General features: G+C 32.7%; 1 protein-coding gene across 1 annotated transcript in view; it reads right to left on the bottom strand.

Moving 5' to 3' along the window:
- Positions 1 to 27700, bottom strand: part of OCA2 (OCA2 melanosomal transmembrane protein) — a 533107-nt gene that overhangs the window by 148525 nt on the left and 356882 nt on the right. Inside the window, exon 22 of the mRNA XM_051990569.1 lies at positions 27065 to 27158. Within this exon, the coding sequence (XP_051846529.1) occupies positions 27065 to 27158 (94 nt within the window). The remainder of the gene's footprint in view (positions 1 to 27064; positions 27159 to 27700) is intronic.

Genomic DNA, 27700 nt, shown 5'->3' with positions numbered 1-27700 from the left:
CAGGAAGGGTGAAAACAGAAAGAAAATTATAGACCAACTTCCCTAATGAACATTGATGCAAAAATATTAAATAAAATATTAGCAATGAGATTACAGAAAGTCATTCTCAGTTTAATACATTATGACTAAGTCGGATTATACCAGGAATGCAAAGCTGGTTCAATATTAGGAAAACTATTAGCATAATTGACTATATCAATAACCAAAATAACAAAAATCAGATGATTATCTCAATAGATGCACAAAAAGCATTTAATAAAATCCAACACCCACCCATTCCTATTAAAAACATTACAGAATATAGGAATAAATGGACTTTTCCTTAAAATGAACAGTATCATCTATTTAAAACCATCAGCAAGCATCAGATCGAAAGAGGATAAACTAGATCCATTCCCTGTGAGATCTGTTTTGAAACAAGGTTGTCCATTATCACCATTACTATTCAATCTTGTATTAGAAATGTTAGCTTTGGCAAAAAGAAAAGAAAAAGAAATCAAAGGAATTAGAGTAGATAATGAGGAAACCAAATTATCACTCTTTGCAGATGATATGATGGTATACTTAAAGAACCCTAGAGAATCAACTAAAAAACTACTAGAAACAATTCACAACTTTATCAAAGTTGCAGGATACAAAATAAATCCACATATATCATCAGATTTTTTTTATATTACTAACAAAGTCCAGCAGCAAGAGATACAATGAGAAATCCCATTTAAAATTACTGTCGATAGTATAAAATATTTGGGAATCAATCTGCCAACAGAAAGTCAGGAACTATAAGAGCACAACTACAAAACACTTTGCACACAAAAATAAAATCAGATTTAATCAGTTGGAAAAATATCAAGTGCTCATGGCTAAGCCAAGCAAATACAATATAAATGACAATACTATCTGAATTAATCTACTTATTCAATGCTATATCCATCAAACTCCCAAGAAATTATTTTACAGACCTAGAAAAAATAAGAACAAAGTTCATCTGGAAGAACAAAAGGTCAAGAATTTCAAGGTAATTAATGGAAAAAAAATTCCCATGAAGTGGGCCAGCTGTGCCAGACCTAAAACTAAATTACAAAGCAGTAGTCATCAAAACCATTTGATACTGGCTAAGAAATAGAGTAGCTGATCAGTGGAATAGATTAGGCTCACAGGACAAAATAGTCAATGACTATAGCAATCTAGTGTTTGACAAACCCAAAGACCCCAGCTTTTGGTACAAGAACTCACTATTTGACAAAAACTGCTGGGAAAATTGGAAACTAGTATGGCAGAAACTAGGTAGTGACCCACACCTAACACCATATACCAAGATAAGGTCAAAATGGGTTCATGATTTAGATATAAAGAGTGATATTATAAGCAAATTAGAAGAACATACAATTGTTTACCTTTCACATTTGTGGAAAAGGAAAGAATTTGTGTCAAGAGGAATTGGAACTTATAATTGAACACTAAATACATAATTTTGATTCTCTTAAGTTAAAAAAGTTTTGTAGAAACAAAACTAATGTAGACAAGATCAGAAAGGAAGCAATAAATTAAGAAAACATTTTTATATTTAAGGATTCAGACAAAGGCCTCATTTCTAAAATATATAGAGAATTGACTCAAATTTATAAGAATTCAAGCCATTCTCCAATTGATAAATGCTCAAAAGATATAAACAGATAATTTTCAGATGAAAAAATTGAGACCATTTCTAGTCATATGAAAAAATGTTCTAAAGCATTATTGATTAGAGAAATGCAAATTAAGACAACTCTGAGATACCACTACACACCTGTCAGATTGGCTAAGATGACAGGAAAAGATAATGATGAATGTTGGAAGAGATGTGGGAAAACTGGCACATTGGTGGTGGAATTGTTAATACATCCAACCATTCTGGAGAACAATTTGGAACTATGCTCAAAAAGTTATCAAACTGTGCATACCCTTTGATCCAGCAGTGTTACCGGGCTTATATTCCAAAGAGATCTTAAAGAAGGGAAAGGGACCTGTATGTGCAAGAATGTTTGTGGCAGCCCTCTTTGTAGTGGCCAGAAACTGATAACTGAGTGGATGTCCATCAAATGAAGAATGGCTGAATAAGTTATGAACATATGAACATATGAATGTCATGGAATATTATTGTTCTATAAGAAATGATCAGGAAGATGTTTTTAGAGAGGCCTGGAGAGACTTACATGAACCAATGCTGAGTGAAATGAGCAGAACTAGGAGATCATTATACAACACAATAAAAAGACAATACAATGATCAGTTCTGATGAAAGTGGCTCTTTCTAACAATGAGGTGATTGAGGCCAGTTCCAGTGATCTTGTGAGGAAGAGAAACATCTATACCCAGAGAGAGGTCTGTGGGAACTGAGTACAGATCACAATGAAGTATTTTCACTTCTTGTTGTTGTTCACTTGCATTTTGGATTTAACATGTTTAACATATTTTAGATTACTTGTCATCTAGAGGAATAGGTGGGGGAAAGGATGGAAAAATCTGAAACAAAAGGCTATGCAAAGGTCAATGTTGAAAAATTATCTGTGCATATGTTTTTAAAATAAAATGCCTTAAAAAGAAAAAAAGAAAGCTAAGCATAGTTCTGGAGCTCATGAGTTATTATATATATAAAAATGTGTGTGTGTGTGTGTGTGTGTGTGGCCCTAAACAAAAGAATTAAAGGTCCTAGGTAAAATAACTCCAAAATGTTAATACAAATACTAATTATCATCATCATCTCCTCAATCATCACTACAATATCAATTCATCAGGAAATTTATGTGATGCTTCCTTCTATGTTTTCTTTACTATTCCAACCTTCATAATCTAGTATAATTAATATTGTAACTAATATTTATGTAATGTCTGCTATATGCCAAATACAAATATCTCCTTTGCTCCTCACAACAAGCAGGTGCTATTATCATCCCCATTTTACAGATGAAGAAAATGAGACAAATGGAAGCAAAGTGATTTGCAAGGATTGCCATAGCTAGTAGGTATCTAAGTTCTGATATCAAAACTCAGGTCTTTTGAACTCTATGGTTGATCCTCCATCCAGTGTACCATTTAAGCAGTACTTAGTGTAGTATTTATTCTAAAACTTCCCCTCCTTTAATTGAAATCAATCCCCTCAAGAAACTGCACCTTGACACTTGTGTCTTCTCTCTGGATATCTTTCAAAGGGATGCTATCATTTCCTTGGAGATTTTCAGTAATTTCTTCATTAATTTAATCCCAGTCTAATAATAAAATCATATTGATACAGTGCTTCATAATTACAGCATAATTTTCATGCATGATGTCTTTTGATTTTTCAAATACTGTGATGTAAGTAGAACTACTTTTTTAGAACAACTTTTTTTTCTTTGGGTGGCTCAGATTTGTGATTTAATTGTTGTAGGCAATGATCTATCATTAATGGTAGATGTACAACAAGATTAAAGAATTTTGGGGCTTAATAATATATGAGGCAAACTGACCTTTACCACTTGATTACCTTTATCACTTAATATTTACACAACCTTGGCCAAGTCAGTGAGCATCTAACCTATTTTATTTGCGAAGTGGAAACAACATTATTTACCTAAGGGACATGTGAAGCTCAGGCCTCAGGAGATTCCTTCCAAGTCTATCTCCTAAGATTCATAAAATTGCAAATCACTGTTGTCATCTGGCCAACCCACTATTTTATACATGAGAACACCAAATATGTTAGTAATTTCCAGGCCCAGAAAAGAAGGAGTCACCTCTTATTTCCATGACTGAATTTAGTTGAACTAGATATATACTTTCAAAAGGAATGCTTTATTTAATTTCAGTGTTTTCTGTTTTTTGAAATGTTAATTTCCATTCATTTGACCCTGTTGCTTCTTCTTGGAGTATATAATTTTTCTCCTTTTCTCGCTGCCAAACTTTTCAAATCAGTAATCTATTGCCATAATGTTTTCCCTTCTCATAACTCACTGCAGTCTGACTTCTATCTCTATCACTTGATTCAAACTGTTCTTTCCAAGACAACTAGTTATATCCTAAGCTTCAAACCCAATTGTTTTTTTTCAGTCTTCCTGTTCCTTCTCCACTTTACAATATTTGATTCTGTTGACTATTTCCTTCTTCCAGAAACTGTCTTCTTTTGGCTTCTGTGTCACTGTTGTTGCTCAGTATTTTCAGTCCAGTCTGACTCTTTGTGACCCTATTTGTGGTTTTCTTGACAAAGATATTGGAATTGTCTGCCACTTTCTTCTCCCAGCTCATTTTATAGATGAGGAAACTGAGGCAAACAGGTGAAGTGACTTGTTTAGGGTCACACAACTAATAAGTATCTGAGGCCACATTAAAACTCAAGAAAATGAATCTTCCTGACTTTAGGTCCTACATTCCATCCACTGTGTCACTTAGCTTCCATACTACTCTATTATGAGTTTTCTTCTAAAATCTTCTATCTTTTTTAAAGGTTCTTCTTTTTTTGTAAGTCTCCTAATGATAGCCTAGTCCTTCTTCTTTGGTCCTTAATGATATCCTTGGGAAATCTCATCATTTCTCAGAGTTTCAAGATAATTATTCTGCAGATAACTCTCAAATTAATTTCTTGAAATGACCAGCAGCATGAATATAGAGAGACTTGGAGAGACTTACATGAACTAATCCTAAGTGAAATGAGGAGAACAGGAGATCATTATACACTTCAACAACAATGCTATATGAGGATCCATTCTGATGGACGTGTTGAAGAGTTGAAATGAGTATGGACCACAACATAGCATTTCCACTCTCTGTTATTGTTTGCTTGCATTTTTGTTTTTCTTCTCAGGTTATTTTTATCTTCTTTCTAAATCCGATTTTTCTTGTACAGCAAGATAACTATATAAATATGTATACATATGTTGCATTTAACATACACTTTAACATATTTATCATGTATGGGACTACCTGCCCTCTATGGGAGGGGATGGGGGGAAAGAGGAGAAAATTTGGAACAGAAGTTTTTGCAAAGGCCAGTGTTAAAAAATTAGCCATTCATATGTTTTGCAAATAAAAAAATTAATTTCTTGAGTTCTATCCTCTTTTTGGAGACAATTCCATTAGTTGGCTGAAAATTTCTACCTTAATATTTTCAAAATCACCTTGAAATCAAGCAACCAAAATTAACTAACTTCATCCTTTTCTCATGACCCCACCCAAATGGGTTTTCTGCCAGGCATCAGTGATTTCTGACAGTGCTACTGTCTTCTCAAGTGAAGAGGAGTTTCCTCATCCAAGGAATTTCCTAGAACAATGAAACCACAGATCCAGTTTCTACCTATAGTCACAAAAGAAATTAAATACTTATCTGATATTTCATTTCCTTAAAGGGAAAGTGAGAATATCTAAAATTTAGAAATTGGAAATTTAAAATTATAAGCTATTCTTAGGAAGTTGAGACTTGAAAACATCACAATTTTAAGGAAAAGAGTTATTTGTTAGAAATTTTAGAAATCCAATTCATGTTATATATCATGACTATGCCTGAGTTAAATGGACCCTTATATCTGCTGAGGGTGTGGAAATTGGATATCATGCAGTTCACTGGGCCAAGATAATTTTAAAAGACTTTACACACTGAAGCTCTTTTATGTAGTCAGGGTTTTCAAGATTCAATGGTCATATTTGAAAGGATAAAGTTTTCCTGGTCAAAATGAGTGTTCCTGACAAAAAGGGACAATAAACATGAAATAGAAATATCTTAAATGATCCATTTTCCCCTAACAGCAGCATATTACAGAAATAAAAGAGGTGTGTGTGTGTGTGTGTGTGTGTGTGTGTGTGTGTTTATTTCTGAATATACTAATATGGCCAACATCAGAAGTAGAGAAAATATTCTTAAAATGCCTTTTTTCTTTAAGTAGAATTTATAGCAAATAATTTTTTGAATCTGGGGCTAGCTGAAAGAAATAATGAAATTAAGGAATTTTTTTAAGACAAATGGTGGAGTGAGAGCAGGGTAAGAAGAGTACTGCTAAAGATGGTAGAAATGTAGACTATTCTGTAGTTTCTTTAAGGAAGCCACAGACTCTTGTCTCCTACATATTTCAATGGTTCAACTTCATCACTCTTGGTCACTTATCTTTCTCTTAACATTTAATAACTTACCAAATTTTCTTTAAGAAATAAAATCTTTTTAAAAAACATACTTCAGTCTCTAAAAAGTTTCAAAAATGATTTCTACTCTTTAAATTTTTATCCATTTTAATAAGTTATGTGTAAGTAATCTGAGATCATAATAGAAACAAGTCTTAACTTCTCAGTGTAGTTCTACATCTCATATTATACCCTTGAAACTGTTTATTTGTTCTTATATTTTCCCAGATTGTAATAAATAAAAATTTCTCTGTCCCTTTTAAGCCAAACTAAGTGGTTTCACAGCTAGATGGGGGCAGCTAAATAGCACAGTTTTTGGATAGAACACTGGACTTAGAATCAGAAGACTTATCTTTCCTCCCAACTCAATCACTACATACTTTTAAATAAAGTTTACTATTTCTTATCTATAAATATTTTTTCCCTAGTACAATGTAAGAGCCTTGATTATATAATTTTTATACTTATATCTTCAGCTTCTAGTGTAATGCTGAGAACATCTAATTACTAATTGATTGATATAAAATATATTTCATGTATCAAATAAGTAACCTTTTTAATATCATAAAATTAAGCCTAAAAGCATATGACTCATTATAATTACAAACAGGAATATCATGGATTTAAAGCATTTTGCAAATCTTAAAACACTATAAATGCTAGTTACTATTTTTTGTTGTTGTTATCCTATACCAGGCTTACAATGCAGTGATGACTTTATTTCTTGAGTCTTCTACTGCCTCTTTTTGATCTCAGACAATATTTATACAGCAATACTAAGATGGTTTGTAATTCATTAATGCGATATAAAATAGATGAGTTTGGAGGAGGTGTATATATACACTTTCAAATATACATATACACACTTTCAAATTTAAATTGCATTATTAACATTTTATTAGACAATCTATTAAATTAAATAAATAAAGCTCTGAATTTTATTTTTGTTTCTGAGGTGTAAATATTCACAATAAAAATTTAATAATCAGCCCACAAGCCCTAAGCTGGTTACAACTGACCCCAACACATACCTGAACCATAAGACAACAAATTACTTAACCTGGATAGTTTTTTGTTTTTGTTTTTGTTTTTTTTTAACAGATTCTGACGGTTCTTTTGCATATTGACTTAAGGAAGCATTTTCTTCCAATCAAGTGGAAGTGGAAGAGTTACAGTTGAAGCCAATCAACTTTTCATGTACCTTCTTTCTGCACTTATTAAGTCATTTGGTAAAGCACTTTGAAGAGACTCTTGGGAAATTGAACCCAGCTTATTCAATTGTATATTCCCTCCAACCCTTCAAAAAAAGATTAATTTAACAACACTATAGAGCTGCACTATAGTGCTTCTCTTTATAAGCAAGCCAGAGAGAGGGAAAGAAAGAGAAGCAAGAACTGGAGAAAATATCATGAAAGTCCGATACAGTATTCTTTGCTGCTATGCAGAAAGAAATTAAATTAGAATTTGATAATCTCTAGGTGATAAAAGGTCCCATTCATTTTTGTTGTATATGTTGGGACCAAAGAAAGATCAATAGATGAAAATGCCATTCTGAAACACCTATATAAGAGAAATTGACTAAATGCCCAGTGATGTGTTGAAGCAAATTAAATTCCATGTTTCTGCTTATAAATATTATTTTCACAACTTACAAAGAAGATGGAAATTGTGATTGTTATGACATGTCAAAGCTGAACATTCTTGTCGGTTCCAAAATGAGAACCTTTATATAAATATAGTCATTCTACCTTTTCTTCTCTTTTTGTTTCAATTTTAGAAGATGGAATTTTCATAAATGAAGAAAATATAAAAGAGGAGTTAAATTAGTTAAGAATCAATGTGCACATTGATGGCATACATTCAATGATGAGGGAAAATAAATTATTGAGCCACTCATATTAAAAAATGTTTGGAATATGTTACTCTAATTCCATGGATAGGTCTACAAAGCATCATTGGTACCAGAGAAACAAATTTCAAAATATAGTTAGGTGCAGAAGGTCATTTTAAGTTCTGTGATGTAGATGGAAACTTGTTTGAAAATGAACTATTTCATTATTGTTGATGATAAATAACATTGTTGTTGATCTGTTTCATTGTTTTCAAAGGAAGCAAGTCATGTACTTACCAGAAAAGATAAAGGTAAATGCATACTTTAAAACAAACCAAAGAAAAAAAACAAAATATAAAAAAGATAATTTTGGAGACTAGAATTTTAGAGCTATAGCCCCACCAAAAAATTTAGAAATGTTGAGGTGTAACTGGTATTCTGGTGTTCGTTAAAGCTCTCCAGTTGAAAGACTGCTAGACCAAAATTAGAAGATTCCATAGTCTTTGCTTCTGCTAATCTCTGCTCCCCTTAGATAGGAGAAGGTTTCCACTCTATTGTTACTCTCTGCTGACTTGGATTTTATCAATTTAAGCTCCATTCTCCAAAGTTTTTACCTGCCAATTCCCTGTCATTTTACCACTGCCATCTGCTGACATTCCTGGGTTAAGGTGACTCAAATTCCTTCACTCCTTAACTTTTCCACAATTGACAGTAAGTTCTAACTGCAAAGATTTTTTCTTGAGACTAAGGGCAAAGCCATACTTCCCTGTTCACTTGTCCTTTCAACTCCTGTCATCATCTCAATTAGTGCTTGCAGATACAAACTGTCTTAAAGAGTGTACAAGTTTCAGGAAGATATCAGATCTCCTTGAGATATCGTTGAGATGTACAGACTGGTGTACATCTGTCCATTTTACATCAATAACTATGCAATGCTATTTTTCCTAAGGTAAAGATAAATATTTCAATTCTAGGTTTCCCAGATTACAACAGGGAATGTTTGACATTCAAAGTGCTGATCACTTACCCCAACTTCTATTTTTCCAGTCTTCTTATACAGTTCTCACTGTTACATACACTTTTATCCTGTAATACTGACCTCTGTGGTATTCCATAAATAATACATTTCATTTTTTTGACTGTGGGCACTTTTTCTGGATATCCCTTGTGCCTGAGATGCTCTCCCCAATCCATCTCTGCTTATTGGATTCCTAAGTTTTCTTTAAATACCAATTAAAATCCCATCTTCCACAAGATTTTTCCCATCACTTCTTAATTGTAGAGTCTTCTTTCTAGTAATTATTTCTTATTTATCCTGTATATATAGCTTATTTATCCAAATTTGCTTGTTGCTTCTAAAGATTATGAGTTTCTTAATGGTAGAGACTATCTTTTGACACTTTTTGTATCTGCAACACTGAATACAGTGCCTAATATTTAATAAGCATCTAATATATGTTTATTGGCTAACTGACCAATTATATAATATCAACTATCAAATTAATGGTGCATCTACTTAACTGCTCATACACTGATTCTTCTCCTATCTTCCAAGGCTTGGATATATATTTATATAACAGAACAGAATAAACACAAAGACAAATCTGAGTAACTGGAGAAATATTTATTGTTTATGGATAAGCCAAGCCAGTATAATAAAAATGTCAACGCTACCTAAATAATTTTGCTTATTCAGTGCCGTGAGAATCAAACTATGAAAGAATTACTTTATAGAGCTAGAAAAATTATAAATTCATGAGGCAAAACAAAAGGATAAGAACATCAAGGAAATTAATGGAGGGAAAGTAGATATGAAGGGGCCTCTAGCAGTGTGGTTGTTGAGTTGTGTCCAACTCCAAGCATAGTGCTTTATCTAACTGTACCAACTATCTGCCCATATTTACTGAAACAATTTGGTAGATGGTAAGAAAAAGAAATGTTATCAGAAAAACAAATTAGGTACACATATTTTTAACAGATACATGCCTCAGATAACTTCTTTTTTTTAATTATTGCTTTTTATTTACAAGATATATGCATGGGTAATTTTGCAGTATTGACAATTGCAAAACCTTCTATTCCAACTTTTCCCTTCCTTCCCCCCACTCCCTGCATAGATGGCAGGTAGACCAATACATGTTAAAAATATTAAAGTACATGCATGTTAAATACAATATATGTATATATGTCCATATAATTATTTTGCTGCACAAGAAGAATCAGATTTCAAAATAATATACAATCAACCTGTGAAGGAAATCAAAAATGCAGGCAGACAAAAATAGAGGGATTGGGAATGCTATGTAGTGGTTCACACTCATTTCCCAGAGTTCTTTCGCTGGGTGTAGCTGGTTCTATTCATTACTGCACAATTGGAACTGATTTGGTTCATCTCATTGTTGAAGAAAGCCATGTCCATCAGAATTGATCATCATACCTCAGATAACTTTAGAGAGACTAGGGCAGAACTGCCTTAGGCACTTAAATGTTGCATTGTTTTGGGGGTTTTGTTGTTATTGTTTGTTTGGGGTGTTTTGCTGGTTTTTTTTAAAGAAGGCAATGGGGATGAAGTGAATTGCCTAGAGTCACACAGGTCAAGTGACTGAGGACAGATTTGCACTCAGTTCCTTCTGACTTCAGGGCTGGTGCTGCATTTACTGCATCATCTATCTGCCCACTGTAAGCCCCAAGATTACAAGTTTGAAACAAAAACTCTTATTCAGCAAAAACTGTGAGGAAAACTGAAAAGCCTTTTGGCAGAACTTGGGTGTTGACTGACATCTGACACTGAAATCTGAGACACTAAACTCTAATGGGCACATTACTTGCACATAAATAGTAACATCAAAAATCAAACTGGAGGAGCAAAGAAAAATTAACTATCAGTTCTATGATAAAGTTCATGATTAAACAAAGGATCACAAAAGATGAATGGACACTTTTAAATACATAATAAATTTTAAGTTTGAACATATAAAAACCAATTAACTCAAAATTAAAAATAAATTAGGTAAAACCTTTTTAGCAAAATTCTTTGAAAAAGGGTTTTTTGTTTTGTTTTGTTTGTGTGTGTGTGTGTGTGTGTGTGTATGAGAGAGAGAGAAAGAGAGAAAGAGAGAGAGAGAGAGAAAGAGAGAGAGAGAGAGAGAGAGAGAGAGAGAGAGAGAGAGAACTAATTTAAATTTATAAGACTGAAAACCATTTCCTAATTCAAAAATAGCCCCAAGCATGTGTACAGGCATTTTCAGAGATTAAAATTCCAAGCTATCAATAACTATATGAAAAAAAATGCTTTATATCACTAACAATTAGAGAAATACAAATTAAAATAACTCTAAGCTTCTACCTACTGCACAGTTGACAAAAAAATAAAAATGATAGATTCTATAGGGGTTATGAGAAAACAGCTCCTGGTAAAACTGTTCTGCAACCATCCTGAAAAGCAATCTGGAACTATATCCCCCAAACTACCAAACTGTACATACGTTTTAGCCTTATCAAAATTACTACCAGGTCTATACTCAAATAGATTATAGAAAGAAAGAAAAAACAAATATATATATCCCCCCAAAAAAGATTTATTGCAATTTTTTGTGAAGTGAAAAAGAATTAGAAACTGAAAGTACTCATCATTTGGTCAAGAGCTGATAAGTTATGGTACATATATGTAATGGAATACTATTTTGTACTAGGCAAGATCAAAGCAACATGGGACCAATATAAAGCACATTCATATCAGAGGATTCAAGATGGACATACTACCCACTCTCTACTGATAGAGATGACATATTTGGAGCAGTCTGAAAAATGTTTTTGGACATGAACAATTAGGAAATTTATTTTGTTTAAATACTTATGCTTTGAAAAGGAGTTTTGATCTTCTTGCTTTCTCAGAGGGAGATGGAGGAAGAAAAATACAGATCTGAAAATAAAAATTAATTGAAAGAAAGATAAAAAAGAAAGTAACACGACCAAATATAATTCTATTATGTATAGAATTTACAAATCTGTTCAAACTACATGGTAATCAAGTTTTCTACAACAATTTTTACTAATATATAAAGGAAAAAGAAACTCCTTATAACAAACATGCATACCCAGCCAAAGTAAATAGCCACATTAGCTAAGCCCAAAAATATGTTTCATCCTGTCCTTTGAGTCCATTACCTATCTATCAGGTGATTGGTAACATGCTTTATCATCTATCTTTTGGAATCATCCCAGTCACTGAGTTTATCAGAGTTTTTAAGTCTTTCAGCTTTGTCTTTACAATGTTATTGCCATGGTATAAATTATTCTTCTGGTTCTGATCACTTCATTATTTACCAATTTCATAAACCTCTTTCCAGATTTCTTTGAAATCATTCCTTTTATTGTTTTTTTGTATATTCCATTACATTCATATGTCATAATTTGCACAGTCACTTTTCAACAAGGTGATTCTGGCCAATTCTAATAGTTTTGTAATGGAAAGAGCCATCCACATCCAAAGAGAGGACAATGGAGACCAAATGTGGATCACAACATAGTATTTTCATATTTTTTATTGTTGGTGTTTGCTTGCTTGTTTTTTCTTTCTCATTTTTTTTTCTTTTGATCAGATTTTTCTTGTATAGCATGATAAATGTGGAAATAGAAGTACAATAGAAGAACTGCACATGTTTAACCTCTATTGGATTACTTGCTATCTAGGAAAGGGAGAAGATATGAAGAGGGGAAAAAACATTTGGAACATAAGATTTTGCAAGGATGAATGTTGAAAACTATCTTTGCATGTATTTTGAAAAATAAAAAGCTATTATAAAAACATAATTTGCACAGCCAAATGATTGGCACTTTCTTAATTCTGAATTTGACACTACACAAAATGCCATAAATATTTTGTATGTATAAGTCCTTTTCTTCTGCTTCTCCTTTCTTTGAGGGAGATAGGTTTAATAATGTTAATAATAGATAAAAGGGCATGCATAATTAGTAAACTTTTGAATATAGTTCCAAGTTGTGTTCCATAAATGCTGAATCAATCATAGTTCTACCAACAATGAATTAATGTGCCTGTGATCCTCAGTCCCTTCCAACTTTTACCAATTTTCTTTTCTATCAACTCTGTCAGAGAGTAATTAATTGCCCTACAATCTTACATGAATTAAGCAGTGATCTAAGATTAAAACATGGTTCCTTTGATTCCAAATTCAGTGCTCTGTTAGTTAAGTTATATTTCCTCTATATGTTTAGAAATGTCACACAACATAGATGTTGGTTTTTCATTTTACCAGTTAGGCAAATTATAGGTGAAGCATAATATTACATTCTTCCATCATGATGATTTCTTTTACCAACATTGATCATTCTACCATTGAGGACTTGATGAGAGTGTAAGGAAGAGAAATGTAACATTTAAGTGTCTTAGGCAATTCTCTCTCCATCCCCATGACACACAAGTTACCTAAGACACTTAAATGTTACAGGTCAAAAATAAATCCAGGTCTTCCTGACTACAAATTTAGTATTCTATTCATTACATCATTTTGCCTTTTTCTGTTGGTAATTGCTGTTATCATCCTCATCAACACACAAAAAAAAAACCTATTTAAGATAGAGAATTTATAGTCAGTTCATCAATATTTATTGAATATGATGCGTACAAAGCACTTTACTAGTACAGAATTAGAAATAAAATATTGAACATGGTTTCTGACCCTAAGGAACCTGTAGAGAGTTGATTGGGAAGAGTTGACAATTGGGAGAGAACAAAAACAACTGAGAAAGTTTTACACATTTTATGTAGAGGAAAAAATGAAATATGTATTTGTAAATAAATAAACTGCCTACGTTTAGTGCAATGAGTAAAACATGAGTTTCTAACACCCAAATTTCATATATCGTCCTGTATACATCTTCTTATTAAGTGGCATTTGTTTTCTTCTCATTTTCCACCAAAAAAACCACAAACTTTTTTCTTCTCCTAAGTTGTAAGTCAGATAGATCTTAAAATTTGTTTGGATTTCCCTTATGTTTATATCACCTTCATTTCCAAATATATCCCTGTCTGTCCTACTAAGACAACCATCCCTTATAAGAAAAAATGGAAAGAAAAAATTAGTTTAGCAAAGTCAATCAGCATATGAACATAGCAGTACATGCAATGATCCACACTTATAGTTCCCCACCTCTGCAAAGAAGGGAAGGAGATACAGCTTAAAAAAACTATTTTTAAAGTCAATGTGATATACTTGAAAATTCTAAAAAACTAGTTATCAAATAATTTAACTTTTCTGAGCCTCAATTTCCTCATCTATAAAATGGGAATAACAGTATTTATATTTCCCACTTCAAAAGGGCATGTGTATATATATGCATCTATAGATACATTTGTGTCTAATGGCAGCCATTTCTAGCCCAGAGGGTGGGGATGGAAGAAAAATGTGATAAAAAAAGAAAAGTACATAACTTTATTATATATTAACATGAATAGAAGTTGTACATAACAGATTTGCAGTTTGATGTACAATCATCTTTTTTTCCTCCTATTTTACTATGTTATAGAAAGGCTTGTTTTATTTCTTAAGGTCAAAATAAAATTTTAAAAAACTTTTAAAAATTAAAAAAATATATTGCAAGAAGGTTACATGAAAATTCTAATGTGCTGTATAAGAGTAGGAAAATTTGAAATCATATCCTGACTGCTACAAAATATCTAACCAATTTGATCAGGGCACTTCAACCAGTTCAGGCCTTGGTTCCCTCAACTCTAAAATATGCAAGTTAAACTACATGATCTTTCAGTTCCCTTCAGACCTATATCATATATGCTATAATAGAAATGTGACTTACCATTATTGTCTAAAAACAAAGAGTTTTACTGAACTTTTCATTTTTAACTACTTTGACTGAGCATTATCTCAATATGCTTTTTTGTCAGAAAGGTGAAAACAAATTATAAGTGATTACAAAATTATTGATGTAAATACTTTTGTCAACTGAAAAATAACTTTATTAAACTAAGAAAATTAGTTTTAATTTTTCTTCTTGTGCACACGCGCGCACACACACACACACATACACACACACAACATCATTACTTAATTTCAGTCTAGTTCAAAGAAACTGCCAATTATCTTTGAACCTTTCAAAGAATTGTTTCTGTAGCTACAACATTTAAAATCCAAAATGATGTTGATTCATTCCCCAATCAAAATGCTCATTAAAAAGTATTCTGAAGCATTCATTTTTAATCATCCACAACACAATGATTTACAATGCAATGTTTAAAGAGCTTTAAAGTGTCTCAGGAATAAAATCAGATAAAGTGAAAGAGCTGAATAATAGCTTCACTATTTAAAAACTGACTCTGCACCCATGCTTTGGAACCTCAAAGCTACTAATTTTCAAAGGAAAATTCTGATTGACAAAGTAAGAAGTTGTTTGTTTTGTATTGTTTTGTTTTTTTTAATTCCTTTCAAGGCAGTCTGAGATGATCTCACTAACTGATTTTATATTTCATTCAGTCATCTTCAAATTGAGTAAAGCATGTGCCCTTCAATATAATATTTCAAGGGAAAGATCCATGTTATTAAAAAGTGATGTCAGTAACATATTCTTATTGTAAAGATTAAAATGCAAAAAGAATAATACATATAGTATAAAACCAAACTATCAAAGCTTGAGCTCTTCTTGAGAACTTGACATCAGATTTCAATGTCAAATAACTCTGGGGTATTATACAAATCTAATTTTGTAGATAACAATTCTAATTTTGAAAATTGCAGAAGGGAGAAAGTAAGATGAAGAGTCATATGATAAAAAAATTAAAGAAAAGAAGAATAATAAAGGAATTGAGAAGAGATGTAAACTTACTTGATGGAAAAGAAATAGGAAAATGTGAATTGCTAATGGACAAATCCTCCCCTAAAATGAAATATTCAATTAATATTTTACTTCATGACAAGTAAGGATCCTCCTTCCTTTCCTAGAAGGAGCAAGTTGAATTATCTTTAAAATGTACTAGGATTACAAGGTACCTTTAAGGAAAAAAAAATGGGGAAACAATTAGTACATTGACTTGTATATTATAGCTACCACATACCAGTTATAGATCTCAGATACTAGCAACAGAGAGTTTACTGAAAGCATAACAGCTCTCTACTTTACAAGAACTAATTTACCTGAACAATATATGCCCTGCTATCATAAAAGCCCAATGTAATCAGTAGGAGTTAATTTTGCCAGAGTTGGTTATAGGCTACGGAAGAATAGTGGAGGCAGGTGAGTCACATTGAGAAAAAAATCAAATAGATTATCTTGCAAACCTTGTCCTCTCTTCTCCTTAAATTAAGTTGGAAGCACATATAGAGTTTGTTGTTCATCCAATTCAATCGTGTTTCACTCTTCCTGCCTTATTGCAGTGGGGTTTTTTGGTTTCTGATTTTTTGTTTTGTTTTGTTTTGTTTTGGGGAGGGGATTGGTTTTTTTGTTTGTTTTTTGGCAAAGACACTAGATTGGTTTACCATTTTCTTTTCCAACTCACTTTATAGATGGGAAAACAAAAATTCTTACATGATTTGTCCAGGATCATACCGTTAATAAATGTCTGAGAAAGGATTTGAACTTAAATCTTCCAATACTTTATCTACTAAGTCACTTAGCTATTGGATGGGGCTCTTTAAATATCCAATTCAACTTCTTTCTTTGTCAGTAGAAACTATAACGGAGAAAGTCTGATTTTTTTTAAAAGTCAGGCAACTAATATAGATAGATCGATCTATATATCCATATATATATATATACATATATATATAAACATAAATGTATGAAATTATCTCTCTCATTAAAATCTCCTCCAAGTAGAGATTGTTTAATTCTTTGTGATTCTATCTTCAGCACTGCCTAGCACTTGGGAAGCACTTTCGTGCTTTTTGACTGTTTTCTGTAAGACAGGAAGAATAAAGTTTAGCGCTGTGGATCTTACATTTTGAAGGTGCTAACAGCATTTATCTTGAGCAGAAAGAGCTGAGCTTAACATCTAATTAGCTAAAAATAATTAAATAAAATAGAAAGCTTCCAGATGCATACTTCTTTCTGCTCTACCCTGCTCTGCTCTATACCATTAGCCATACCCTAGACAAGCTCTTCCCTGGCCCTCAAAAGTTCACATACTGATTGCCGTAAGCAGGTTTCATGGCGCTTACCTTGGGTTCCAGAATTGCTAACTATGGCTCTTCTTTTGTACCTCCCCTTAATATCTTGTATAGTTCAGGATAAGCCCTACCTCCTCCTAAAAGTTCTCCCTCATTGCACTGGTTGACAGTGGTGATTTATTTTTCTGAAGTCCTGTAATACATATTAGCTACATATTTTGATATTTATTCCCATATTGCTTTATAGCATTGCTTAACTGTTTTGTAATTGTATATCCTATCTCCTCAACTCAAGTGTAAATTCTCAGAGAAAAGACTATGTCATATATCTATGATATTCCCTTATTCCAGTGTTATCCATATAAAATAGATGTTCAAAGTTTTTGAATGAGACATTTAATAAATCTTAATAAGTGAGAGTGCTTAGCTGATCTGAAAGTATTACCAAATGACACTGTCTTTGATCAGATATTATACTGTCTATTTCCATATAAATGTCCAAGATTATCAAGAATCTGTTTTGCTATAATATAGTTCTAAATGGCACTTCTTGAGGAGCAAATTTTTAGACTAACCTGCCCTAATCAGTTAATTTAGACTTACATATATATACATATATATATATATATATATATATATATATATATATATGTGTGTGTGTGTGTGTGTGTGTGTGTGTGTGTGTGTGTGTGTGTGTATACACACACATACATATGTATATCTTTTAATATGTAAATACATATATGTATATATTATATATATATATATGTTTGTGTGTATGTATGTATTTAATGTAAACTTACACTCTGGCTTTTTGACTCTATCTTTCAAAGGATGGAGTATTAGAACAATATTCTGAGCTGTCTGCATTCAAGATGAAGAGTTTACATGTAGATCATTAACATTAAACTTCTTGGTGTTTACAAGAAGTTATTAGATATTTATTTAGCTTGTAAAGAACATTTCAGAAGATCTACTGAGAATGTATTATAGTTATAGGGATTCCCTATGCCCTTCTTATTAAACTTTATCGTAGTCTTCTCCAGTTAATGATTTATTCTAACATTTGAAATTATCATATTTCCCATGGTTAATTTTTTTTAATTTTTCTTCTGATTTATCATTTAAATTAAGAGGTCTTAATGGAGAATTTAAAATTACCTTCCTCATAAAATTGATATGTGGCTCAAACAAGAGTAAACCATGTAAAAACATCTGATGAAATGCTATATGAGAACTGTTACCTAATTGTATTTTGAATTCAAGATACATCAACCTGATTAGTTGTAGTCAACAAATAGTCTCTACTAATGCAACAAACATGTCAGGAAAATTTCAGATTAGATTGCTATGACACATGTAACATAATCAGGATCTTTCCATAAGGACAGATTAGTAAACATAAATTTATATTCAATTAAAGTTACTAGAGCACATTTCATAGTATCTCAGTCAAAGGAAAAAGAATAGCAAATTAGAAATTACAGTGGTAGTGTGGTATAATTAATCAATCAACATTTGTCAGGTGTCTATCATCTGCCAGGCATTGTACCAAACTTTGGGGAATAAAGACAAAAATAAAAATCAATACCACTCTGAAAGAACTTATGGGAGAACTCTACATGAAAGCCATCCATAACTACCACTTCTTCCAGCACAACAGAAGATCCACCTTGTCAATAAAAGATCTTGAGACATGATTTACTAATAGCTAACCATTATATCATGTTCTTAAAGTTTGCAAAATGCTTTATACATATTAATTCATTTTATCCCCACAGCAACCACGGGAAGAAAACGGGTATTATTATCCCCATTTTACAGATAAGAAAAGTGAGGCAGACAGAAGTTAAATGGCTAACGCCGATTACACAGCTAGTAAGTGTCTGAAGTTAGATTGCAACTTACATTTTTCTAATTCCAGATCGATTGCTTTATCCAACATCCCTTTTTGCTGCTTCATATTTACTAAGAAAGGTAGAGGTGTTTTTCTATGATTTCCCTTCTATATTTAATTTTGCCCCTTAAATTGCCTCATCATCTCTCACATTCTTTTTAATTTCAGTCTCTGAGAAAAGGGTGGCTGTTCTTGACAAGGTCAACTTTTTACTTGTGATCTTGATCTCATTCTGTCCTCTCTCTTTCAAGAGACTACATCATCAATCATTTTTTTTCTCTCATCTTCAATTTCTTTTGTCAGTTCCTTCCCCGAAGCCTACAAATATACCGAAATCTTCCCTATCCTTAAAAAACTTACTTGATATTCTATCACTAAAATACCTTCATGCTATCATCCTATAAACTTCTTCTCTTTCAAAAGCAAACTATAGAAAAAGTTATCTGTATTAGAAGGTTTATATTCCTCATCTAAGAATTCTCCATATCAATGATTTCACACATCCAATTCCTACTTCACACTCACTCTTCTAAATCTCTTGTCTTCTGGTTTCACCTCATAAGAATATGTTGCATTTGCTCTCACCAACATTTTCAGCAATCCACTAATCACAAAACCCAACGGTCTTTTCTTAGTCCTAATCCTTATAAATTCTCTGCACTGTTCCACACAGATGACATCCTGGATGTTCTCTCCTCCCTGGGTTTTTGTGATATGTTCCCTCTTGGTTTTCCTGCTACCTAACTATTCCTTCTTATTTTCTTTGTTAGATCATCATTCATATTGTACCCCTTTTGTGTGGTTGTACTTCAGAACTTCATGTTAGATCTTCATATCTTATCTTCTTTATATATAAACTTTCTCTTGATAATCTTGTCAATCCTTCAGAATTTAAAAATCTTCTTTAGGCATATGACTCCTATAGATCTACCTGACCTGCCTAATTGTCTCTCCTGAACTTCATAAACTAACTAGTGGACATTTCCATCTGATTGTCTAATAGATATTTCCAACTCAGTATATTCAAAATAGAATACAGTGTTTCCTCCTCTTTGTATCAGTTCCTACCTGTCTTTCCAACTTTCCTATCTATTTATTTCAAGCATAGCACCATCTTTCTTGTAATCAAGGTTTTTTTTTTTTTTTTTCCAATTTAATTCTTTGTCTTCTGGTTTCTCTGGTTTCCTTCATTCCTCTGCTAAAATCCCAGGAAACCTCTCCCATTCTAATGTCTTTCCTCTGCTAATTGACTCTAATTTATCTGGGATATAATTTGTTATATATAATTTGCCTGTTCCCTTTCTTATTAGATCTTGAGAGTAGTAATTATCTTTTACCTTTGTTTCCCCAGTATCTAATCCAATATCTAGCATTCAGGCATTTTTTTTTGCAAGGTAATTGGAGTTGTAACTTGCTACATACATAGCTAATAAGGGTCAAGTGAGGATTGAATTTAGGTCCTCAGACTCCAGGGCCTGTACTCTATATATTATATTACCTATCTGAACACACACCCCCTCCCCCGCCTTTTTTTGCATGCTGATTGACTAAAGTTTTATGACATTACCTCAATATTACTTACATCCATTTCTTCTCTCTCCACTAACATGACCATTATTCTAGCAAGGTTCTTTATCATGCCTTGTCTAGCCAATTGCAATAGCCTCCTGATAGCTTCCCTTTCTTCCAGTCTCTCCCCTTTCAAATTTATTTTCCCCACAACTATCTTACTGATATTTTTCAGTGACAGATCTGACCTCTGTAAGTTCAGTGAATCCTTATTACTAATATAATTAAACATAAATGCCTCCATTTAACAGTGAAAATCCTTTACAATCTAACTCTAATCTTTCTTTCCAGACCGATTTCACAACATTCCACCTCAGGCTTTATGTTCTAGCCAAGCTGCCCTACTTTTATTTCTTTATGAGGCAGTCAGACAGTGTAGAAGATAAAGCACTAAAATGAGAGTTAGAAAATTCTAACCTCAAATTCGACCAGCTGTGTGATCTAAAGTCAAAACACTAACTATATGCTTATCCTTTTAATTTGAGAATGGGAAAATCAGCAAGAACTGGGCATTTCAGAGAAGGTTTCCTGTAGAAGTTGGCACTTGAGCTGAATCTTGCTCAGTAATAAGAATTCTGAGAAATGGAGGCTTATCATTGGCACAGTGGGCATACTGTGCTAAGGCATGGAGGTAGCAGATCTACTATCATGGACATGGAATAAGTAGGCCATTTTGTCTAGAATCCAGTGTGTTCACATTAATCTTAGAAAGTTTAGGTCTAGAATGTGAAGAATTTTTAAGTGTAAAATGTATATAATCTTTATATATTTATATGTATATATAGAAAACATATATACATATTTACATATATTATATAAACATATATAACAAATAACATAATTATATCTACACATAAATATGTTATATATTTATATAATTTGTCCTAATGGTAACAGGGAACCACTAAAGCTTCTTAAGCAAGAGATATTTTGGCAATTATGTGAAGAATAAAGAAAGGAAACTTGTTGCTCAAAAGACAATTAAGAGGCTTCTCTAATAGTCCAAATGAGAAATGACACAAAGATCAGAACTAGGTGGTAGCTATGTAAATATGGAGAAGGGCACACATTCGAGGGATGATGTTGGGCCTATATCAAGATTTGGCAACTGACTACAAATGGAAGGGGGGAAATGGGAGGAGGGAAAAGGAAAAAGTAAAGATGACTCCAAAATGCTGACATTCATTACTAGAAGAATAATGGTAACCTCAACAAGGGAAAAAAAAAGTTTAGAGGAAAGCTGCATTTAAGAGGGAAGATGGGTTCTGTTTTAGATATGTAGAGTTTGAAAAGTCTAACCAAGAGACATCCAAGTGGGTATTTAATAAGAGGTTGGCTATATAGTACTGATTATCTAGATTTGGAAATCATTTGCATAGATATGGTCATTGAAGACAAGAGAACTGATGAAGTCAAATGAGAGAGCTTAGTAAGATAAGAGAAGAAGGCTCAGCTAAGAACCTTGGGAAAACCTTGGGAACCTTGAGAAAACAATAATGAATAATCCATTAAAAGAGATGAAAGAACAGTCTGGCAGATAGGAAGAAAACCAGGAGAGGATAATATTATCAAAACCCATGGAAGAATACAATAACAACAATAATAAAAACAAATTATAATTTTAAAAGACTTAGAGGTATCTGGTAAACTGTAAGCACTACATAAATGTTAGCTATAGTTATTATGAAGAAAAAATATTCAGAAGGAGAGGATACTACTCTCCTCAAACACTACTGGAAAGTCAAGAATGATAAGGACTAAGAAAAGGACTTTATATTTAAAAAGTAAGATCAATATTGATGAAAGAAGAAGAGGGAGAGGGAAGAAGAAAAGAAAGAGATTGGATAAGGGAGAAAGAAGGAGGTAGGAGAGAAAGAGAATAAGAACAAAAGAAGGGACAATGGAAAACTTAATTTCCCTTCTTTCTTTTCTGTTATTTTAAACTCAGAATGGGAAATATTTGGGAAGTGATGTTCAAGAGGAATGATTTAATTATATTATTCATTTTCACATTTCACTATGATGGTTTCAAACTACCCAGAGAGAATAATATTTTTGGCTTAATGCAAAGCAACCTGTGCAGTACAGAAGCTGGCAAGGATTTGGTACCTCATTATTAGTGTCAGTTTGCATCATTAGGAAATGTGGGAACTTGTATCCCTTTTTAATTTGTTGGGCAGGTCCTGAGAGAGCACTAAGAAAAATGGATGCTTAATAAAAACTGCTTGACGATGAAATTGGCTTCAAACTTTATGCCACTCTCAGTTTGTGATCCTTTTCAACAACACTAAATGATGGAGAAAGGCAGATCATTTCCAAATTCTTCTTTTAACAATGTTAAAGAGTTTTTTTCCTGAGAAATTAAACTTTTCTTTAAAAAAAAAAATCATCATAGACCTTAATTTTACTTTTAAACATATTTTAATTTACAAAGTTTCTTACTAATCCAATCAAAGTTTCTCCAGAAAATGCTTCACTGTAATGAGTTCAGTTCCTATAAATCTAATCAGGTGATTCAAAGGAAAATACAATTAGCAGATTACAAAAGCTTTAAGCAGAGTAAAATTTACTCTACAACAAAATAAAAGCTTCATTTTAAAAAAATGATGAAATTAATTTTCATATGTTGCAAATAATGTTGCATGGACCCCATTTTTTATTTGGGTATGTCCGTTGTCTCTCCTAAGCTACACATTTGATTCAGAGTGGCTGCAGAAAATACTTTAAGATAGTTTGAGGATTACCGGTCTTTTGTTGTTGTTGTTGTTGTTGTTGTTGTTGTTGTTGTTTATTTAATTCATAAAGCAAAGACAGAGAGAATACTTTTATATTCAATGAAGAAAAAGTGAAGAAAGAAGATTTTTGGAAATTCTAACTTGTATTAATCCTGAATAAAGTGGATAGGCAGGCTTAGAACTTTCTTACCAGTACCAAATCCTTTTTAACTATATCTATATTATACATGGGTCTGATGGGAAACATAATGACTAGAGTAGACATTGAGGACAAGATTAGCTAGAGAGCATTTACTTTAGCAGGACTTCTGTTTCAATATATATTAATAGCTAAGAATCATAGAAGTCATAACCATAAACAATAACGGACTTTTTTCTTTAAACTGATTACGTCCCCCAATTTCATTTCTCCATATCTTCCATGTTAGTTTACATGAACCTTTTTTTTGTTGTTGTTGATATCTTTTGAAATATAAAGGGCATAAGGATTAACACCTAGAATTTATGTTTTAATAAAAGGTTTGCAAAGTAGTTTACATTGGTTATCCCCCATTAAATTATGAGCTCCTTGAGAATGGAAACTGTCTTTTGCCTTTTTTGTATTCTCTGTGCTTAGCATAGTAACTGGAATATAGTAATTACTTAATAAATGTTTATTGATTGAGTATTTCATTTGATCTTCAAAATGAGGCAGGAAGATGGCACTGGCTCTGGAAAAAGGAAAACCTGAGTTCAAACACAACCTCAGACATTTACTGGCTATATAAGACTGGTCAAGTTATTTAACTCCTCATCTTTCTCATCTGTAACATAGAGATAATAATAGTACCTACCTCCCAGAGTTGTTGTGAGGATCAAATGAACTAATAATTGTAAAATGATTAGTATAATGCCTGACATATAGTAAGCACTATATAGATGTTAGCTTTCATTAATTATTACTATTATTCACAACAACCCTCACTACAAGTATTATACATATCCTCATTTTACAGATAAGGAAACTGAAGTAATGAGAGATTAAATGGTTTGCCTCAGGTTGAAGAACTAGTAACTGCATGAAGCAGGTCTCTCTAACCCTAAACCCACTGTGCTAGCTAGCTGATTTGTTTAGTGGGTAGACTTTTTTTCTGAATTTTTATTACTGCCAGGGAAATCCATTCCTGAGGTTATTACTTCACATCTTTTATTGATCTTAAGAAGGGCAGCTAGATGGCACAACCAATAGAGTTCCTGGCCTGGAGTCAGGAAAATGAGTCTTACTGAATTCAAATCTGGACTCAGACACTTAGTAACTATGTGACCCTGAGCAATCACTTTACCCTGTTTGCCTCAGTTTCCTTATCTGTAAATTGAGTTGGAAAGGGAAAAGAAAAACCACTTCAGTATCTTTGCCAGTAAAATCCCAAATGGAATCAAAAAGAATCACAAACAACTGAAAAATGATTGAACAACAAGCTCTCAAGAAAGAGAAAGTGTACTGTCTAGTTGGTAACATTAGTATTATTGACACATGACTCAGAAATAAATGAAATAAATAAATTCAATTCTGGCAATCATGTTCAAAAAATTCATTAAACCTAAAATAAAGGCAACATACTAGAAAAAAGTCCATCACAATAAATATGAAGTTCTTACTGTTGAAGGTCTATTTCTTAACACACTGAAAATTACCCAATTCTTAAGAACTTAAGGTCTTTATGATACATATGTACAGGATATAATTCAATATCAATGTAGTTATTTTTTTTTCCTAGAGAGAATATAGAGTTGAGTTTTTTTTAAATAAGGGTTAGGCTAAAACAAAAGACTCTAACAAAGTAAATTGCTTGAAATATACCTGTACAAAAGGAGTAAAATCTATCCATTAAACCTGATACAATAAAATAAAGTATGCAACACTTTTTCTTGGATTTAAAATGGATTTAAGAAACACCTTGATGAAAGAAGGGAGGAAGTGTAAATAAGAAAAGATGGAAGTAGTTTGTTTCCAACACAGGAAAAAAGGAATTGCATGAAAAGTGGCATTTGTTATAGGCTGCTGAAAGGAAATTGTTATGAATGGAATGAAAGGAAATTTTGGGGAGCATAAAGTGATGAAGTAGGTGAAGATAACAGAATAACATAGGTGAAGAAATTAAAAATTAATGAGAAAAGTAAACTCAATATGAAATGTAAGTTGAAAAATTTTCACAATGAAATGACAAAAGGAAAACAACAATCATTCAGCAGACATGAATAAGAAATCTCCTTATTAGTAGTAAGTTCATTTCAAATCATTGTAAGAATGTGACTTTCCCCATGTGAACCTAATCTCCATGCGAACCATGTGAACCCAATCTTTCCCCATGTGAACCTAATCTCCATGCAAACCATGTGAACCCAATCTCTATTTGACTGACTTTCCCCATGTGGACCTAATTTCCATGTAAACCATGTGAACCTAATAGAGATAGGACGTGACTCCCCCTGTGAGAACCTGACCATTCCTTAACCCATAAGAACTTATGTTTTAGCTCCTTCTCTCATGAGAACTTGACCATTTTTTAACCTATAAGCTGGGAATGTACCACATATGTTTTAGCTCCAAATACGTGATTCCAGGAACTCGCCCCTCCTTGGAACTGTTGCTGTTGATAAGGACTGGCCCCCTTGTCAATGCAACATTTGACTATAACCATTTGGAGCCCTTGTCGGTACGTCCCTGTCTTATATGAGGTCTTCATTTGGCTCAAAGCCTTCTTTATCCTGATTCCTATAAAAAGCGGGCAAAGCATTCTCCATTTAGAAACCTCACCTATGGAGATGACGATCTGCCTAGGATTTCCCCCAATCAGGACTCAAAGGCTGAAATAGTGGGGTTTCCCAGCCGCCGCTGCCCATAAATTAGAGTTGAAGCTCCCCCGATCGGTGATGTATTCTCTCTCTTTTTCTGCTATTTTAATCATAATTCTCATTATTCTTTGTCTTTTATGTATTATTTGCTGTATGAGTTTTTATTGTAAGCATCCTATTCCATGCATTGTATGATTAAATTTTACTTTCACTTTGAGTCCAAGAGCGTCATTTATAGGAGCGGATTCGAACTTTTCCCTAAAATCACATAACAAGATATTATAACTCTACTGTATTCAGAGTATCCTGTATGGAACAGATATAGTATTTAGAAGGAGCTATGAAAACATTGACCAAAATTCTGGTGTTAGAAGGCCAAATCTTATTACAGAGACCTAGTTTTGAGGATGCCAAAATAAAGATGATTTAGAAATAGACTAGAAACTATAATGGCAACAATAGTGTTTGGTGATTGTCAGTGTCAAGGATACATGTAAGACTGTCCACCTATGCATTTTCTTCAGCATCAATGTCATAGTACATAAGAGACAAAAATCCTCTGAAACTTTCTGTCAAGAACAATGAACCTGAAATCTCATATCCAGCAAGGCTTGACAATTTTTCAACACTTACACTTGGTTTTTCTATTTCTCCAGAGAAATTCCACTTCAATCTGAGTTATTCAGTCCTAAAGGATGTCTGAAATCACACTTTGTGATGCAAGGCTAATTCTAGCAATAAAGCTTTAATTTGTTTTCAGTGCTCAAATTCCACATACTCCAAGTCTCTTTAATGGCTAAAAACATGTTTAGCCTAATGTCTAATTGCTTGGGCTGTATGGTGTCAGTTTGTTTGTTTCAATAGAAAAAAAAGCCACTATCAGCATATTGAATGTACAGTTAAACAGAAAACTAGAATAAGTTCACAAAGATACCTGAAAAACTCCATGAAAGAGAAGCCATACCCATGCTGTTCTGCAATTCCAGCACAGACAACATTGGCAGAGGCACCAATTAATGTCCCATTACCTAAAATCCAAAAGGAAAAGAAAAGTCAGTTTAGTTTTAGGACAGGTATACATTATGTTGTCTAGATGTACATTTATATGAGCTCACAAATTTTAGATTTGATAATTACTATGGGGAAATCAAGACCCATTACTTTTCATACAACTCACAAGAAGTACATGCAAATGACAAGGCAGTAGCTTGCAAATATCATAATTCTTTTACCCCCACGAATAAGAGCACAGCTGTTCTCTGAACTGCATTAAGCTAAAGAAAGATGCAACATCAGTTCATATCATAAGAAAAATCCATCAAAATTAGTCACTGACTCTTCTCTTCTTCCTATTTCTGTCTGTCTGTGTGTCCCTCTGATGTACAAAAAGTTCAAGAGACATAATTTTTGGGCAATTGTTTTATTAATCTCATAAGCAGATAGTTGATAAAAGGGACAGTAGCATTCACAAATGCCAAAGACCTCTCATGGAATCTTCATGAAACTTAACATTTATATGTCCTTGGATGAGCAGGTTTTTTGAGGGTGGCAATCAACTCTGATTTGTTAA

The sequence above is a fragment of the Antechinus flavipes genome, chromosome 3 (genome assembly GCF_016432865.1).
Source record: "Antechinus flavipes isolate AdamAnt ecotype Samford, QLD, Australia chromosome 3, AdamAnt_v2, whole genome shotgun sequence".
Taxonomy (NCBI): domain Eukaryota; kingdom Metazoa; phylum Chordata; class Mammalia; order Dasyuromorphia; family Dasyuridae; genus Antechinus; species Antechinus flavipes.
This window is presented reverse-complemented; position numbering and strand designations above follow the sequence as displayed.